Source organism: Castor canadensis, chromosome 17, assembly GCF_047511655.1.
Source record: "Castor canadensis chromosome 17, mCasCan1.hap1v2, whole genome shotgun sequence".
NCBI lineage: Eukaryota > Metazoa > Chordata > Mammalia > Rodentia > Castoridae > Castor > Castor canadensis.
In genome coordinates, this window is record NC_133402.1 from 22,865,102 (window position 1) to 22,883,949 (window position 18,848).

At 36.1% G+C, this 18,848-nt stretch overlaps 2 protein-coding genes across 2 annotated transcripts in view; both read right to left on the bottom strand.

Moving 5' to 3' along the window:
- Window positions 1-3,353, bottom strand: part of LOC109675442 (phospholipid-transporting ATPase ABCA3-like) — a 147,176-nt gene extending 143,823 nt beyond the window's left edge. The window contains exon 1 of the mRNA XM_074059960.1: window positions 3,191-3,353. Coding sequence (XP_073916061.1) covers window positions 3,191-3,263 — 73 coding nt within the window. The 5' untranslated portion in view covers window positions 3,264-3,353. The remainder of the gene's footprint in view (window positions 1-3,190) is intronic.
- Window positions 3,354-3,806: 453 nt separating this feature from the next.
- The window catches only part of LOC141418504 (phospholipid-transporting ATPase ABCA3-like), a 38,696-nt gene continuing 23,654 nt past the window's right edge, over window positions 3,807-18,848 (bottom strand). Inside the window, exons 4-8 of the mRNA XM_074059287.1 lie at window positions 12,029-12,170; window positions 8,856-9,115; window positions 7,499-7,615; window positions 6,634-6,751; window positions 3,807-3,838 (exon numbers count right to left, since the gene is read on the bottom strand). Of these exons, the coding sequence (XP_073915388.1) occupies window positions 3,807-3,838; window positions 6,634-6,751; window positions 7,499-7,615; window positions 8,856-9,115; window positions 12,029-12,170 (669 nt within the window). The remainder of the gene's footprint in view (window positions 3,839-6,633; window positions 6,752-7,498; window positions 7,616-8,855; window positions 9,116-12,028; window positions 12,171-18,848) is intronic.

Here is an 18,848-nt window from a genome sequence, read left to right on the forward strand (position 1 = left end):
CCCACTGAAATAACCATGAGATATACAAATTTGGAAAAAATATTCAACAGCACTAAAGATGGATGCTGACTACCAAGCAGAAGAGAAAATAGATTTGCTTAGCTATACCACTGATGGAAAGGGAAAAAGAAAATCATGAAAGTGAGACAAGTAATCATTTTCTATTTCCAAACAGAGGGCAGCACTACAGGTAAAGCTTTAGGGCTCATAGTGAACCCCTAGTTTAACAAAGCAAGATACTGGCTCATGAAACTCATCTGCCCCTTAACTTTAGCCCTCTTTTCTACAGACCAGCACCTTAAGAAGGACATGTATTTTCTGTTAAAAGAAAAGGTAATAATCTGAAAAAAAGTATTTAGTGGGGAATTAAAAATGATTATTAAAACAAAAGCCATTTTGAGAGGTGATGAACAGTAAATTAGGAACCACAGGAAAAAAGAGAATACAGACCTCAGGAAGATTTGAGAAGTCCTCCCATTGTAAACACAATAGGAGTTCCTGAAAGATAAATTGAAAATGTAGAAAAGAAACAATACTAAATAATGTAACCTAAACCCATTAAAAAAAGTTAATTAATAAACTATGAGGATATGCCCTGCTCCAGAATCATCAACTGGAAATCTCACATCTAGATAAATTGATGTGGATTGTTAATGCTTCATGTATAAAGTAAGAATTAGACTATCATAAATAATAACAATAATGATACATATTCTTGGCTACTCATTGGGATGTTTTTGTTCACAGACGAAAAAAAGTATCCTCAAGCCTTCTCACTAAATTTTAACAAAATTCCTACTAAATCCTGACAGGATTTTTTTCATAGAACTTGACAAAGTTGATCCTGAAATTCAACTGCAAAGCAAAGTAACAAGAGTAACTAAAGAATAGCAAGACAGGAGAATAACATATTAACACTTGATATAAAGCCATGATAAGTAAAACCATTGTGGAAATGGTACAAAAATAGATTAAAAAACCAATAGAAGATAAAAAATCAGATGTATGCATATATGGGAATTTGATACAAAACAAAGGTAGAATTAGAGACTAATAGATTGTAATAACTCAATTTTCATATGGAAAATTAAGTTCTTATCTATAGCAAACAGAAAGATCAACTCTATGCTTACTGAAAAGCCAAAAACAAAAATCAAACATTTAAAAAATTTAGAAAAAAGTATTGGATTATTATTGTTATGAATTAGTATAGAAAGATTTCTTAAATAAGATCCAGGCATACAAATTAAAGGAAAAGATTTATGGGCTGGTGGAGTGGCTCAAGTGGTAAAGTGCCTGCCTAGCAATTGTGAGGCCTTGAGTACCAACCCCAGTACCACAAAAGAAAAAAAAAAAAAAGAATATATTTATAATTTTGACATGAAGTTAAAACTTTTGGAAAATAAGACCATAAACACAAGTTAAATAAGACACAGACTAAAGATCATTAAGTACACTACTTACAATACACAGAAGATTCAAATCCCTTTATGTAACAACAAAAGAATTCTTCCTTTCACTCAACTAAAACACACCAAAATGCCATTTTTTTTTCACTTAGTAGAAAGGGAAAAGTAAAATAATTTGATGGTGTAAAAGATATTAAAGTCTGAAATACCCACCAATTTATGGGCCCAGATTAGTTAGCTTTCCTATTTTATACCATAATCTGGCATTATGTGCCCTGAGAAGACAGCAATGTGAATGACATTTTAGAAAGGAAGTCCATTCTAGAGACAGAAACAAGAAAACCACCTTTGCCTACCTCAACTAAGAAAAAAGTAAAGTGAGTTGGAGAGAACAAGGTCTCAGGAGTATTTTAGGGAAAGTTCAGGAGAGATCAATTTGAAATAGCCAACATTGTATGGCAGTGCCATTGGTACTGACAGAGTGAGAAAGCTAGATAAATGGACCTGAAGCAGTGCTCCTGGATCGCCATATCTTGAAAGTAGCATTTAGAATTTATAGAAATTTCTAAGTTTTGTAAAGGTCAATGAAGCTCAGAGAGGGCCAGAAGATGGCAGAGAACCAAATGAAAACAAGACTCATGAAAGTGACCACAATACCAATAGATCTATCTTCAATAGATAGGATTCAAGTATGTCACTGAACCACACACAATCAACAATACTTCAGTTAGTAAGTACAGCATGTAGTGCTCAGGCTAGGAACTATGCTAGAGAGGCAAAGATCCAGAGGAGACTGTGTAGATTTGAGAGTCCCATTCTTTCCACCGTAAGAGATCTCATTAACACACACCCACATCCATACCATCTTGAAGAATGCAGGACGAGAGAGATGCCTGAAAGACTGACTCAAAACACTGATAATCTGCTAGATCAGACTTAATTACATTTACTTTTTTTATCCCCATGGTGAAGAGTCTGAAGGAAAATTAGTAATAGAATATAAAGAAGGTACATTTCCTTTCTAATGCATTATTTGAGAAGATGCAGAAAAATTCATGCACTGTTGGTGGGAAAATAAATTGGTATACTCTGTAGGCTATTGTAATATAAATAAAAATAAAAATTAAGATATAAATACCTGGTAAGACAGCATTTTCATAGTTTAGGAGTTTGTTTTTAAGACATGGTCTTGATACGGTGTCCACACTGGTCTCTAACTTCTGAGCTCAAAGTGATCATCCTACCTCAGCCTCCCAAGTAACTGGGACTATAGGTACATGCTACCTTGCCAGGCTTACCTTAGCATTTTTGTAGCTAGGAATTTATTTTCTCAGATTAATGTGCATTTATGAGTATGTATATGTATTCTATTATGGATAACAACAAAAAACTGGAAACCACCTAAACATGTATTGGTAGGGAACTAGTTAATTTAACTGATTTACAGTGGAATATTAAGAAAACATTGCCAAAAGTTAAAGCATATCTCTGCATGGGAAGAGGTTCAAGATATTATTATGGGAATAAAGCAAGTGTACGATACAATTTCTAAAATGACTTTGAGAGTATAAGTGGGGTTTGCTGTGGAGAGATGGGAAATTTTAGCATTTTACATTTGAGTTTTTTCATAGTTCACATATTTGCCTTTATAAAAAACAAACAAATCTGGGGGAAAATATTACATTTTCTTACCTTTTCATCTCCTGTGTCCCCCACATTGCTTTACCCTACCTTCCTAAGAACTGAATCAGAAAGGCCAAATTAGCAATACCAACACTCACCTTTTATTTCCAACTTGATCAGAAGATTAATCCCTAGTGCCAGTGCAACATTTGAGCTCAGACAGGCAGCCATCTTGTTAGCAAGGGTTATCTTTCCATAGTGTTGAGCAAGGAAATTAAATGGAAAGAAACTGGCAAAAAATAGGAGGTTTCCAGCAGAAGCGGCCAAATGGGCTGCAAGTAAGAATTATAATTAGCTCTTTATATTACAATACAGTATTAAACAGCAAGCTCTAAGAGGGGAGAGAGTTTGTCTTCCTTTCACACTTTTTATCAGTACCTACACAGTATGTGCTCAATAAATGTGTTCAGTGATAAATGTATAGTTAATATTATGAATATTCTTTCATTCCTCTATTTTAGTTTACTCGCACACCATCCTGTTACCATTTTTTAACCTACCTCCAAAATATATGTAAAATCTGATCAATTTAACCACATGTCCACTAATATCATCCTAATCCACGTCATCATATCTTACCTGAATTTTTCAATTTGCTCCATGCTTTCTCCTTGCACCCTTTTTAAGCCCCTGCTAGACCTTTTAAAGGCAAATCTCTGTTGAATTCTTATGTCAATTATAGCATAAAATTTCCTTCATCTGACTTTAAAAACTCTAGTTGAGGCTTCTCTTTCCAGTGACGTGGACTAAATAATTTTAGACAAATATTCTTAAAAAGGACAATTAGAAAAGCTAATTGAGTACATAAAAAAAGTCAGTTTATTGGTTGAGTGTGTTAGAAACTCAAAAAGCAGTGAAGAGTTACTGGGCCAGGAACTAGCTTAAAGAAATCCAGAAGTTCTTTTGGTGTTTGTTTTGAGTTCTTTATATACTCTGGACATTAATCTCTGGCTTGATGAATAGCTAGCAAAGATTTTTCTCCCATTCTGAGGCTGTCTCGTCACTCTGTTGATTGTTTCTTTTGCTGTATAGAAGCTTTTTATTTTTATGCCATCTAATTTGTCAATTCTTGCTTCTATTTCCTGAGCTATTGGAGTTCTATTCAGAAAATCCTTACCTATGCATATATTTTGAAGTATTTCCCCTATGTTTTTTTCTAGTAGTTTCAAAGTTTCAGGTCTTACATGAAGGCCTTTGATCTATTTTGAGTTGACTTTTGTTCACATGAGAGATAGGGATTTAGTTTCCAGTCTTCTACTTCTGGATATCCAGTTTCCTAGCACTACTTGTGAAAGAGGTTGTCTTTTTTCCAATATATGCTTTTGCTACTTTTGTGAAGAATCAGATGGCAGGACCCACTTGGCCTTATTTTTGGATCTTCTGTTACATTGGTTTTATGTGTCTGTTTTTGTGCCAGTACCAGGCTGTTTTTGTTACTATGGCAGGGGTAATATAGTTTAAAGTCAGGTATTGTGATACTTCCAACATTGCTCTTTTTATACCCTTTTTTCTTTTTGTTGGTACTGGAGTTTGAACTCAGGGCCCATGCTTGCTAGGCAGGTCTTTTCCTTTTGAGCCACTCTGCCAGACCCCAGCATCGCTCTTTTTTGCTCAGGACTGCTTTCAATAAATTTGTTTTCTCTGTGAATTTTAGGATTGTTCTTCTATTTCTGTAAAGAAAGTCACTGAAATTTTGATTAAGATTGCACTGAATTTGTATATTGCTTCTAGTAGCAAGGTTCTTTTAACATTTATTCCGCCGAATCACGAACAAGAAAGGTCTTTCCATCTTCTAGTTTCTTAACTTCTTCCTTCAGTGTTTCATAGTTTTCATTGTAGAGAGCTTTAACATCTGTGATTAGGCTTATTCCTATGCAACAGACACTTTTCAAACAAAATATAGTGTTCAATAAATATATTAAAAATGTTCAATCTCTTTAGCCATTGGGGAAATGCAAATCAAAACTACACTGAGATTCCATCAAAACTACACTGAATGGTTACCATTCAGAAAACAAAATAAACAATGTTGGTAAGGATATGGGGAAAAAAAGAGCCCTTATATGCTATCGGTGGGAATGTAAATCAGGGAAGCCATTATGGATGTCAGCATGGAGGCTCCTTAAGAAACTAAAATAGAACTACCATAGGATCCAGGTATGCCACTCCTGGGCAAGTACCCAAAGGAATCAAAGGCAGCATACAACAGAGACACCTGCAACCCATTTTTATTGTGGCACTATTCACAACAGCCAAGCTACGGAATCAGCCTAGGTGCCCATCAACAGATGAATCGATAGAGAAAATGTGGTATATTGACACAATGGAATATTATTCACCCATAAAGAATTAGCCATAAAGAAGAATGAAATTGTATGTCAGACTCCTTGTTGGGGCATGAGTGGGAGGAGAGAGAGGGAAAAAATGATGAAGTCAATGATATCAAAGGACATTACATCTATATATGATGGTGTAGTGAAACCCACTAAAATGAGATGGGGAAAGAAGGAGCAATACAGAGGGTTAATCTGATCAAAGTGCAATATATTCATATATGGAAATACCATAGTAAAACCCCTTTGTATAATTAATATATTAATTATTTATTATATACAGAAAATAAAATCTGAAAATGTTCATAAAGAAAGTAATTACTGATATATTGAGTTTAAATTTGCCATCAGATAAATTTTTTTATTCCTCTGACTTTAGTTTGTTTCTCTTTCCTTGCTTTCCTGTGAGTTATCTAACATATGTCTACAAAATGTCTAATTAGACCAATCTGGGTTTACTTGGCCATATAAAATTTCATAAGGCATTAATTTATTTATTCTTTTTTTTTTGTGGTACTGGGTATTGAACTTAGGGCCTTGTGCTTGCTATTCAAGTGGTCTACCATTTGAGCCACACCCCCCAGTCCTTTTGCTTTTAGTTTGTTTTTCAGATGGGGTCTTGCCCTTTGCCCAAGATGGCTTTGGACCACAATCCTCCTACTTTTGCCTCCCAAGTGGTTGGGATTACATGTGTGGACCATCATACCTGGCTTGTTTACTTTTGCCTGGGCTGGCCTCAAACTGTGATCCTCCTATTTCCCCTAGAGTAGAGAGATCCCTTACTCCTTTTATCTAGAGTAGCTAGAATTACAGGCATATACCATCATACCTAGCCTTAGGAACCAATTCTAATTTGCTGTTATATACAATACAGAGTCTTGCCACATGGTAAGTGCCCAAAGGATGTGCTGAATAAACGAATGAATGAGTTCTGCCATCCCTTGACTTACTCTCATAAGAGATTTAAAACCAACTTCTGCAGGAAGCACTGTTTAGTTCTAACTTGTCATAATTTTCTATCTTCTTTTTGTATTTACATTGGGCAGTATTAATTTTCAATGCTCTCTCTATTCCTGTTAACTCATTTCGTGTACAATTCTTCTTCTATGTTAGAATTAAGTCAAGGCTTCTGTGTAGCTAGAAGGAGCTCCACATATATTTTGGCAAATTAAAATAGAAATTAAGTCACAGCAGATGCTCAGACTTACCTTTATTGAAAAATGTGCTAACCATAAAGGCAAAGAATATTGAAGCGACGGCATAACACATAAGAAAGACAAAGAGAAAACTACAGTCACTATAGCGCAAGATTGGTTCTTTGAAAATCTGCAATAAAACAATTATGACATCAGATAAGGTGATGCATAGCTAACATTACATAAACACAAGAAAAGAGGGAGAAAATTATGGCCTAATAAAACATATTACCTCCTCAGTTACTGAAACTCAATGAAACAGGAACTTAAATAATTTATTTCTTACAGAAAGGGTGTAAGTCTTGCTAAGATACTCAGCATAATGAGTTTCCATGGCAGAGTCAATAAACACTATTGTGTTTTTATTCTACTGCCAACCTGAGACCACTGAGCCCACAGCATGAGTATGCTTTCTTCTCACAGGATAGTGTAGAAGGCTACAATCCACTGGAGGTAAGCTGTTTAATATAGTAACCATTAGGCACATGTAGCTTGAATTGTAGCTAACATGACCCAAGAACTGAATTTTGAGCTTTATTTTTAAAATTATTTGAATTTAAATAAAAAACAAAGCTCTGTCAAATACAGATCAAATATTTCTAACAACACACAGTGTCGGAATTGAGATATGCAGTAGACATTAAAAATGTACTAGACTTTGAAGATTTAGTAAAAAAAAAGAATATAAAATACATCATTAATTTTTAAAATGGTTACATGTTAAAATAATATAAATATTGAGTTAACTTAAATAGATTACTTAAATAATTTTGCCTGTTTCTTTTTTACTTTTTGAATTTTTAGTGGCTACTAAAAATTTAATGTTACATATGTGGTTCATTATATTTCTATGGGACAGCACTAGATGGATACTTGCCTTAACAAAGAATAATACACATATCAAAGATATAATAATGATATATAAAGGGAAGAATGTGAAGAAATATCCAGCCCAGATGATCCAGTTTCTAAGTCCAATTATGAGCTGGTATTCCTAGTGGAAAATCAACACAAACCAACATTACACTTATCTGTAATTCAAAGTGATTTTACATAAGTTTTTCTAAGTTTATTCATATAAAAAGCTACATTAAGGCTTTGTGCATGTCTCCAGAGGTAAAGTGCTTGCCTAGCAATCACAAGACACTGAGTTTAAATCCCAGTATTGGGCTGGTGGAGTGGCTCAAGTGGTAGAATGCCTGCCTAGCAAGCATAAATTCAATCCCCAGTACTGCTAAAAAAAGAGAGAAATGGAATGAAATACATCGATGTAAGTTTCTCTATGGTATACCCCAGTACCAAAAAAAAAATTTAGCTATATAAATGTCTAATATTGTCTCCATTCTAAGATTAAGAAAAATCAGCCAGCCACTGGTGGCTCACACCTGTAATTCTAGCTACTTAGGAGTCTGAGAGGGGATGACTGCAGTTTGAGGCCAGCCTGGGCAAACAGTTCATGAGACCCCATCTCCAAAATGAACTGGAGTACTGACTCTCAAGTGGAAGAATGACTATTCTGCAAGCATTATGCTAAGTTCAAACCTTAGTCCTATCCAAAACAAAACAAAAAATCAGTAAGAAAAATCAAGGCTCAGAAAGTCAGGTGTGTTGATCAAATTTACGCAGTAAGGGCAGTATTGGCATAAAAATATTTTTATATTTATTTTATATATAATTTATATTTATATATTTATACTTTATTTATTTATCTCCTGAGTTCAGAGACCTTTTCTTTCAATATTACACCTGGTATTTTTACCAAAATGAAAAACATTATAAATTAAAATTTAAAGCATTAAGATGAATCCCTCTTTTCTATTATAATCTACTTGCAGGAATATTAGAGAAAAGTGTCTATGACAATATGTCAGGCGTGGCAGCTCATGCCTGTAACCCTAAACACCTGGGAGGTGGAAATCGGGAGAATCATGATTAAGGCCATCCCTCGCAGAAAGTTAGTGAGACCACCCATTTCAACCAGTAAGAGCTGGGTGTGGTGGTGTGTGCCTGTCATTCCAGCCACATGGGAAGAGTAAATAGGAGGATCACAGTCCAGCCAGGCCTGGGAATTAATGTGAGACCTTATTTGAAAAATATCTAAAGCAAAAAGTACTGGGGACATGGCTCAAGAGGTAGCCTAGCATCTGTTAGCAAATGCAAGGCTCTGAGCTCAAACTCCAGATTGCCAAGCAAATTTTTTTAAAGAGAAAGTGTAAGAAAGTAAGTGGGATTACCTTCAATCTTTTTTCCTTTTCCCATACAATGGATCGCATCATGGAAAGTACAATTGGAGAGAACATGAGGATGAATATCAAAGGGAAGAAACCACTAGAGATCCAAAGTAATCCATCATGAAGATAAGCTGGATGTGGAAATCTCTGTATAAAGATGCTAATACCATCAAATAGCTTTTGTCCAGTACTGCTCTCATGATGCAGCATGATGGCCTTATCTAAGGCATGCTGCACAGCAAGGAACCCTTCTTTGATGTACCCTGCATGATAAATCAACTGGTGTCAAGTAAATCACTAAGGAACAGCTCAGATACACCAAGAAGGCAAGTCAAGTAAATTACAGCTTGGAACCTTTTATATGAAGATCTGTTGGACATAATTACTCTGACAACTTATGATAGATTTGAAATAAAAATAAGGGACATTTCTTAAGCTAGATTGGTGGCACAAGCCTATACTATCAGCACCAAAGAGGCTGAGGCAGGACATTCACCATTTTGAGGCCAGACTGGGCTACCTAGTGAGACTTTGTCTCAAAAGATAAAAAAAGTGTTATTTCTTTAGTGAATCTGATTCACATCTTTGAAAATTAAAGTATTAACTAAAGTGGTAGGCTTGTTAAATGCAATTGCTACTTATTAAAACAACGTGGATATAGTATGGCAGAGAGGATCACTTGGAAATGATTTTAAAAAAGTGAAACCCCAGAAGCAGAGACTACAAAATGTCAAAAAATAATGATACAGTAATAAGAAATTAAAGATATCGGTTCAATAAAGTACGACATGGATCAAATCAGAAATTGGAAACCTTTAAGAATTAGAATCAATAATGTATCTAGAATATACATGGAACTCATGAATGAATATGGATTTTAAAATAAAGTTGTATTATTTGAAACTCTGCTCTGTTTATTTTTAAGTGTTAAGATGGGAAAGAGGTTCATTTTTAAAGATTATGCATACTTTCCCATTCCTTCTTTGATTTTCCACTTCCTTCCCAGACATGCCTTCTTAGACTTTAGACTCCTTTTATTTTGCTTACTTCTCTTTAACTTTATGTTCCCTAGCACTCAGTCCTTCACCTTCTCTTCCTTGTCTAACATTACCCCCAAAATTAGTGTGACAGACATTAAGGGAGTCTAAGGGTATGTTGCCTTAAGAAATATGTCACTCAAAGCCCAAAAGTGAACTTATAAGTAACATTCTAGTGTTTGAAAAAAAAGTCATTCTCTGAGCTATCTTGCTTGATTACATAAATCATTTATAAGTCATTTGCTCAGCAATAATGTAAAACTAAAATTTTGTGATCAGATACAAAAACTTACCTAGTGCTCAACAATGAGTGCCATCTGCCATAGAGCTGTGCATTCACTACCACACATATCATTCTTCCTATTCTCAATAAATATGTCTATGCCTCTGTTTCCTACAACTTCCAAAAGAAATTGCACATTTCTTTACTTTGCAAAACAGGACCCTAATGACCTGTTCATCTTCTAGCCTCATTGCTAACAGCCTCTCATATATATTTTCTAGCTATGAAAAAATAGCAAACAAAAAACCATGTGACATCCTTGCCTGGCATGTGACCATGATTTTACTCCTACTTCATGGAATAATCTGTCCCCACCAACTCCATCAAGCTAATTCACACATATTCCTGTAGATTCGGGTTAAATGCTCATTTCAGCATTAAGTGCTTCCAGATTTCATAAAGATTATTTTAAATGATTGTCTAATAAGTTCTTCTATTTTCCTACTAGTTCTATTGCTTCCAAAAGTTGCTAATGCTAGAATGGGCAAGGCTTTTCTCTTCAATTAAAATTTGCTAAACATAATTGCACATAATGGTTTTTCATATAACACACAAATAAAATTTTGAATTAATTACAATTACAATTAGAAAACATTTTCATAAACTCAATAGAATTATGTATAGACATGAACAGGCCAGCAATGCCTGTTAAACAAACTGAAGCATATGTATTTGGAAATTAAACCACTATACTACAACTATATATATTTTGATAAAGATTGCACTGAATTTGTAAATTAGTACCACCATTATGGAAAACAATATGGAGATTCCTCAAAATGAAGGTTCTTCAAAAACCTGAACAGATCTATCACAAAATCTAGCTACTTCACTTCTGGGTATCCAAAGGAAATGAAATTAGCATAGTGAAGAGATACTTGCATGCCCACGTTTTTTGTGGTACTATTCACAATAGCTAAGGTATAGAATCTACCTAGGTGCCCATCAACAAATGACTGAATAAAGAAAATGAGGTATATATGCACAAAAGAACATTATTCAGCCCTAAAGAAGAATTAGTCAGGCATGGTGGCTCATGCCTGTAAACCTAGCTACTTGGGAGGCAGAGATCAGGAGGACCAGGTTCAAGGTCAACTCAACCAATAAAAGCTGGACATGGTGATGCACACTTGATATCCCAGCTACACAGAAAGTGTAAATGGAGAGTCACATACAGGGTTACTTGGCCAGAAAAATGCAAGACCCTATTGTAAAAGTGATTAAAACAAAAAAGGCTGGGGGCATGGCTCAAGTGTTAGATTACCTGCTTAGTAAGCACAAAACCCTGAGTTCAAACCCCAGTACCACCAAAAAAAAAAAAAAAAAAAAAAACCAGAAGTCAAAAAGGAATTAAGTCCTGTTATTTGTGGCAAAATGGACATTCTGTTAAATGAAATAAGCCAGACACAGAAAGAGAAATACCATATGTTCTCTTTCATATGTGGAAATATGGAAGTTTAAACAAAGTCAACCTGTATGTGGAAGAGTAATTATAAGATGTGGGAAGGGGAGAGGAGACTAGATTTAATCAGTGCATACTGTAAGCATGTATTCACATATTACACTATAGTCCATTATAAATAATTAATGCATGTTAATAAAAATCAAAAGATATAGTGATGTGAGAATTGAAAGTGGACAAAGCATTTTATACACATCCACAGTAAGTCTGCCAAACGTGTAAGTTGAAAAGTAGTTTTGGTAGAATATAATTTAATTAAAAAATCACCACAAATTAAGAACAAACATTTTCTCATCTATTAAATAAATACAAATATTTAAATATAAATAAAAGGTGTATATATGTGCACATGCAACTATGGTAATAAAATACATATGTTTAAGGATTTGCTAACCAGGACTTCCTCCATCAGGATGACTTGGACTGCTGGGTCCTTTAGCAGGACGAGAAGGAAAAAGAAAAGTTCCTTTCCAGTCTGTCTTCTCTGGCCACCAGATGGTCCTCTGTACTCTAATAAGACGCAGATGATATTTTACCTAAAAGTACCAATAAGAAATAAGCTATGTTTAAAAGAAAATAAAACAGAAAAAGCAAATGTTAGAAACGAAAGTGAAGTCCAAGTGGGAAAACATATGATTTGAAGAATGAGACTTATCTGGTGTCAAATAAATTCTGAATGCCTGGAGATAACAATGACTGAAGTATAAAATATATGCTCCCATCATCCACAATTGAATTGTACTTAAAATTCAGACAATGCACAAAATCAATATAAACATGAAAAGATTCTCAATGTCATGCAGTGAAATAGATAAAATTAAAACTACAGAGATATCTTTCAGAGATATATTGGCAAAATCAAAACCTGAGCAACATATCTATTTGCAAAGCTACACAAAATAGGCATTTTAACACAGTCCTTGTGGGATGAGAAACGACACAACTTCAGTGGAGATTCAGGCAATATCTAACAAAAGTATTCATGCTTTTTTTTTCTTAATTTATTTTCTGCTGCTATAATCTGATTAATTTGTAATGAAATTTATTTTCTCATAGTTATGGAGGCTGGCAATTCCAATACCATGAGACTGGTAGCTTTGGTGATTCTGATTCTAAGATGGTGCCTTGAATACTGAGTCCTCACATGGTGAAGGGTGAAAGGCAGAGTAGGGGGTCAAACCCATCTTCTCATAACATCAGGGCAGAGCCCTTATGGCCTAACTACCTTTTAAAGGTCCCCTCTTAATACCGTTGCAATGTCAATTAAATTTCAGCATCAGTTAAGAAGGCATCAAACATTCAAACCTTAGCATGCAATTACTGTTTGATTCAGCAGTCCTACTTCCAAGAACGGATTTGAATATAGAGCTTGAATAATATGAAGAAAATATAAGTTTATTATAACATATTGGAATTAATTGCTCATATAAAGCAGACTGACAAAACTATGGCATGAACTTCTACAGAATAAAGTGGTATGCATCTATTCAAGATACAGCCAGAAAACAGAAACCACATCCAGTAATTGAAAAGATAAAAGAATTCTTAAGTATTTTATTTTATAGGAGGCAATAGCAGGTAGCAGCTGTTAGATCTAGGACTAAGAGAAGGAAAGAGGCTGAAATCATTAAAATAAACAATGCAGGATGTGGTGGCTCATGCCTGTAACCCAGTGGATATAGGGATGATTAAAGTTTCAGGCCAGCCAGGGCAAAAAGTTAGCAAGATCTCATCTTAACCGATAAGTCAATGTGGTGTTGCATTCCTATGATCCCAACTATGTGGCAGGTAGCAGGTAGGAGAATTGTGATCTGAGGCTGGCCCCAGGCAAAAATATGAGACTCTAACCTAAAAAATAACTAAAAGCAAAGAAGAGTTAGGGGTGTGCAGCTAAAGTGGTATAGCACCTGCCTAGAAAGCATGAGGCCCTGAGTTCAAACTCCGATAAACCAAAAACCAAAATGATAAACTTCAGAGGAGAGAGATTGTATTGCTGACACCCACACCGCAGGAGTGGGCAGAAGTCAGTTCCACAACTTTGTGTCTGAGGTTGAAGGAGGGGACATTTGAGACTGGGACCCAGACCTCTGAGAAAGAGCCCCAGTAGCCTAGTGCTAATATTTGAGAAGATGTGATGAAACTGATTTTGAAAAGTGATGGACAATGTGCAAACTACACCTGGCTTCCTCTATGAGGGGAAAAAAAAGTGCTGTTTCCAAAATGAAGCGACAGACAGCACATCAACAGGAAAGCCTAAGTCCCTCTTTCCCTCTGAGCCTTGCAGTCCATCTAAGTGTCCTCATGAAAGAATATTACATTATGACTGGCTGGAAATGCAGCAATGCAGCCACACTATCCAAGGGCAGAGTACAGAGGATAGATTTAGGGCTTAGAAACAATAAAACCTTAATGATTAACTAGTATGCTACCTTTGGCATTAAAAAAGGCCAAATAAAGTGATACATATGTTAATATTTACTTATAGTTATTATTTGAGGTAAATTTATATACAATGAAATGCACAATTTTTTTTGGTGGCACTGGGGTTTGAACTCCGGGTCTCATGCTTGTTGGGCAGGTGCTCTTACCAACTGAGTCACTCTGCCAGCACAAAATGCATAAATATTAACTGTTTGTTGAGTTTTGACAAATGACAGTGCATACACTTACTAAAACCCTGCACACTGTCAAGATAAATATTACCCTCATTCAAGAAAATTCACTTATGCCCTTGGCCCAATGAATTCCTACAACACCCCATTCACCATAGATTTATTTCATCATACACTCGCCTACCATGGAAATTCATATAAATGGTACTACACAGTATTGTATTCTTTTGTTAAAAAGCTTTTTTTACTCAACATGTTTTTGAGATTAATTTATGAAATTATTTTACAGTTGCTAATTCTTTTTTATTGCTGAGCAATATTTCATAGTAAGAATATATTAGAGCCCATTAATTTTTGGTTGTTGGGTGTCTGGTTGTTTTCAATGAAGTTGCTATCAGCATACTTGTACAATTATTTTGTAAACATATAATTTCTTTCTTTACAATAAATTTGTTGGAGTGCAACTGATTGATTATAGGGTGGATCTATATTTGCTTTTATTTGAAAAAACAAATAGTAGATGCTTTCATAATCTGGTTGTATCATCTTACATGAGAACAGAACATCTTGTATTCTTACTAACAATCTGTGAGATTTCCAAAGGCTCCAGGAGCCTTACCAACTGGTGGTAATTTTTAGACTATAAATTTAGATTGTGTGGCGGGTGGGTCGTAGTCTTTTATTATAGCTTAAATTTGCATTTTCCTGATGTCTGATGGAATTGCACACTTTTTTATATCTTTATTGCCCATCGTTTATCTCTGCTGGAGAGGACTTAAATCTTTTGTTCATTCTCAAGTTGGACTGCTTATCTTTTTATTATTGAATTTGAATTACAGGACCTTTAAAAATATCTCGGACACTGGTACATTACCAGATACATAGATGGATACATCATATATGTGTGTGTGTATATATATATATATAGACAGAGAGAGAGAGAGAGAGAGAGACTAATTTCTTCTAACATTGTCTTCACAACTCATTTTCTTTTTCTTTCTTTTTTTTGTGGTACTGGGGTTTGAAGTCAGGGCCTTGTGCTTGCTAGGCAGACGCTCTACCACTTGAGCTCCACCCCACCCTTTTTGCTTTAGCTATTTTTCAGATAGGATCACACACTTTTTGCACAGAAGTGGCCTCAGACTGCGATCCTTCCACCTCTGCCTCTCATGTAGCTGGGATTAAAGGCATGAAACACCATGCCTGGGTTGTTCTTTGAGATAAAGTTTCACTAATTTTTTATTGCCTGGACTGATATCAAGCTGTGATCCTCCTATCTCTGCCTCCCAAGTAGCTGGGATTAGAGGCACCTGTTCAAAATTAATTTTCTTAAGTATATTTTTTAACTAAAATTTTAATTAAGATAATTGTAGATTGACATGCAGTTGAGTAATAAACAGATTCTGTGTAAACTCTGACCATTTCCCCCCAATAGTAACGTGTTTTAAAATTCTAGCATAATATGGCAACCACGATAATGACATTGCTACAGTCTACAAATCTTATTCAGTTCCGTTTCACTTGTACCTGTGCATGTGTATATTAAGTTCTGCACAATTTTATCACATGTAGTTTTGCATATCCCTTACCATAGTGAAGATACAAAGCAATTTGATCATCTCTCTTTTCTGATACCTAGCCTTTGAGTACATTCATCATTTCTAAAGTATTTGTCACTTAAAATGTGAATCTAAATAGAATCCGAAGTGTTAACCTTCTTGGATTGGCTTTTTTGCTCAGCATAATCCCCTGGAGATGAAACTGAATAGTTGTATGTATTGATGGTTCATTTCTTTTTATTGTTAAGCAGTTTTCCATAGCATACACATACCACAGTTGAAGAACATATGAATTTTTTCCAGTTCTTAAATATTATAAACAAGATATAGGTGTGCAGGAGTACAGGCACACAACCTACCTCAGGAAAGGGGCCTGTTTCATAGTAAAGAAGGAACATAATGTATCCCTGGTCCATCTATGGATGTATTATTCTTACCAGTTTCCACATCACTCAGAATCAGCAAGTGTGATAGAAGAAAATTAAATGACTTGTTAAATTTCAGCCATAGCATCAGTTTGGGGACAGCCCTATTTATCTAGGGCCCCATTCTATGGGAAGCAGTCTATGTAGATAACAGTAACTCACACAGGCTATGTGTCCTCAATAGTTAGAACATAAGGGCATGGGAAGCAAGGCTTGGAAACAGAATTGGCCCTTACTAAAATCACTCCCTACAAAAAAAGATCTTACATGTGGAATTTATACTTCACACACCCACTAACTTAACCTCTGTTAAGTTAAAGGCCATATTTTCCCTGGAGTAGGGGGAATAGTTGCAACAGGATAAGTGGTAATCTTTCCATTGTATGATTACCATCTGGTCATGCTTAGCTACTCTCCATACTGTACCAGCAAATAAAAGTTATCATGAAAGGGAGAAATGAGCCACAATTAACATGAAGAACTAGGGTTGCTGTTATACAGTGAATGTAGGGAAAGTGCTATATCTTTGAAGTGGAGGTTTCACTGGGACACCTCGTGGCACTTGTTTTTAAATAGTGCAACAAACATGCCTTGACATATAAGGACTCAAGAAGGGTATGGTTCACCTAACTAGACATGCAAGCTGGACACTCTACAGTATTGATCAAGAGTGACTAAAACCTAAAATGTGAATGTACTTCCTTAATTTAAATTACTGTTGAAGAGTAAGAGTAGCAATACTTACCTCAGACAAAGTAGACTTCAAACCTACATTAATCAAAAAAGATAAAGAACAACACTCCATACTAATAAAAAGGGAAATAGACTAAAAGGAAATAACAATTATCAACCTATATGCACCCAATTTCAATACACCCAATTTTATCAAACATACTCTGATGGACCTAAAAATATACATAAACTCTAACACAGTGATAGTGGGAGACTTTAATATCCCCCATCACCAAAAGATACATTATCCAAACAAAAAATCAATAAAGAAATCCTAGACCTAAATCACACCATATATCAATTGGACCTAGCCAATGTCTATAGAATATTTCATCCAACCACTGCACAATGTACATTCTTCTCAGCAGCCCATGGAAACTTCTCCAAAATTGATCATATCTTAGAGTACAAAGCAAGAGTTAGCAAATATAAGAAAACAGAAATAATACCATGCATTCTATCTGACCACAATGCATTAAAACTAGAACTAAACAACAAAAACAACAGTAAAAAAACATGCTAACAGTTGGAAGATGAACAACACATTGCGCAATGATCAATGGGCCATTGGTGAAATAAAAGAGGAAATTAAAAGTTCCTGGAATTTAATGAAAATGAAAACATAACCGACCGGAACCTATGAGACACAGAAAAGGCAATCCTGAGAGGAAAGATTATAGCCATGACTGTACATACTAAAAGGACAGAAAGATCTCAAATCAATGACCTAATGCTACATCTCACACTCCAAGAAAAACAAGAACAAGCAAATCCCAAAACAAACGGAAGGACAAAAATAATAAAAATCAGAGCTGAAATCAGTGAAATAGAAACAACAACAACAACAACAACAAAACCATACAAAGAATCAATGAGTGATTCCAAGATGGTAGCTAGAGGGAGGAAGCAGAAAGTAAGCCTCCTAAAGTGAAATCTTGGAGAGACGCTGGAGACACATTTTGCAGTCATAATCACTAAGAAAAGGCGTAACTTTGACCCCTCCACACCTCCAGACAGCGCAGAGAATCTCCACTTCACGTTAAACGGAGAAACCAGGAGGGATCCCGGGCTGCCAGTCGCTGGCGCCCAGAAGGCTTGGGAAGATGCGAACCAGGTGAGCTTCGCGGTACCGCGGTACTCCCACAGACAAGCCTGGGCCCGAGCAGCATAGTCCCCTGGACAGACTGACCTCCACCCGGGGAAAATAAGAGAAACTGAGTAATAAGCAATAAGAACAAATAAGACACGCAGGAAAGAGGGTGGGGTGCACTGAGCACCAAATATTGGGGGAAGGGAATCCTTCCTGGGACTGTAAGTAAACAAGCCGGGCAGGCTGGAGAGCCTCTGGCGGGAGCGGGGGCACACACCAAGCAACCAGGAGCGGGAAAGCTTGTGAGAGTGGCGGAGGGTGGAAAACTCCACAGGAGAGGAGGGAAGACCCACTTCCCACGTGAGCTGTAAACAAACATGGCGGCTGGCAGGAGCAGCAGCACCACCCAGTAATCAGGAGCAGGAAAGCTTGTGAAAGCGGAGGTGGGAGGAGAACTGCACAGGAGAGCGGGGAAGACCCACCTCCCACATGAACTGTAAATAAAAACACAGGCATGAGAACGTGGGTGCACTGTCACCTTTCCCAGTGCTTGGAAAGGGGAAAGCTTGTAGCAGAGCTCACGCACAGGAGAAATCTGAGCAAACAAAGCCTGCAGGGCCAGGTGAGTGCTAAGCTCACCCCAGAGATCTGCATAAATAATGCCTCCAGCAACAGCAGACTGACAGTAGCAGGCAGGCAAGCCACAGTTGCAGATACCATTCTCAGAACTGCCTCCAGACTCTTTTTTTTTCTTTGTCTCCCTATTTGATGAGAGAACAACTGAACTACACCTGCA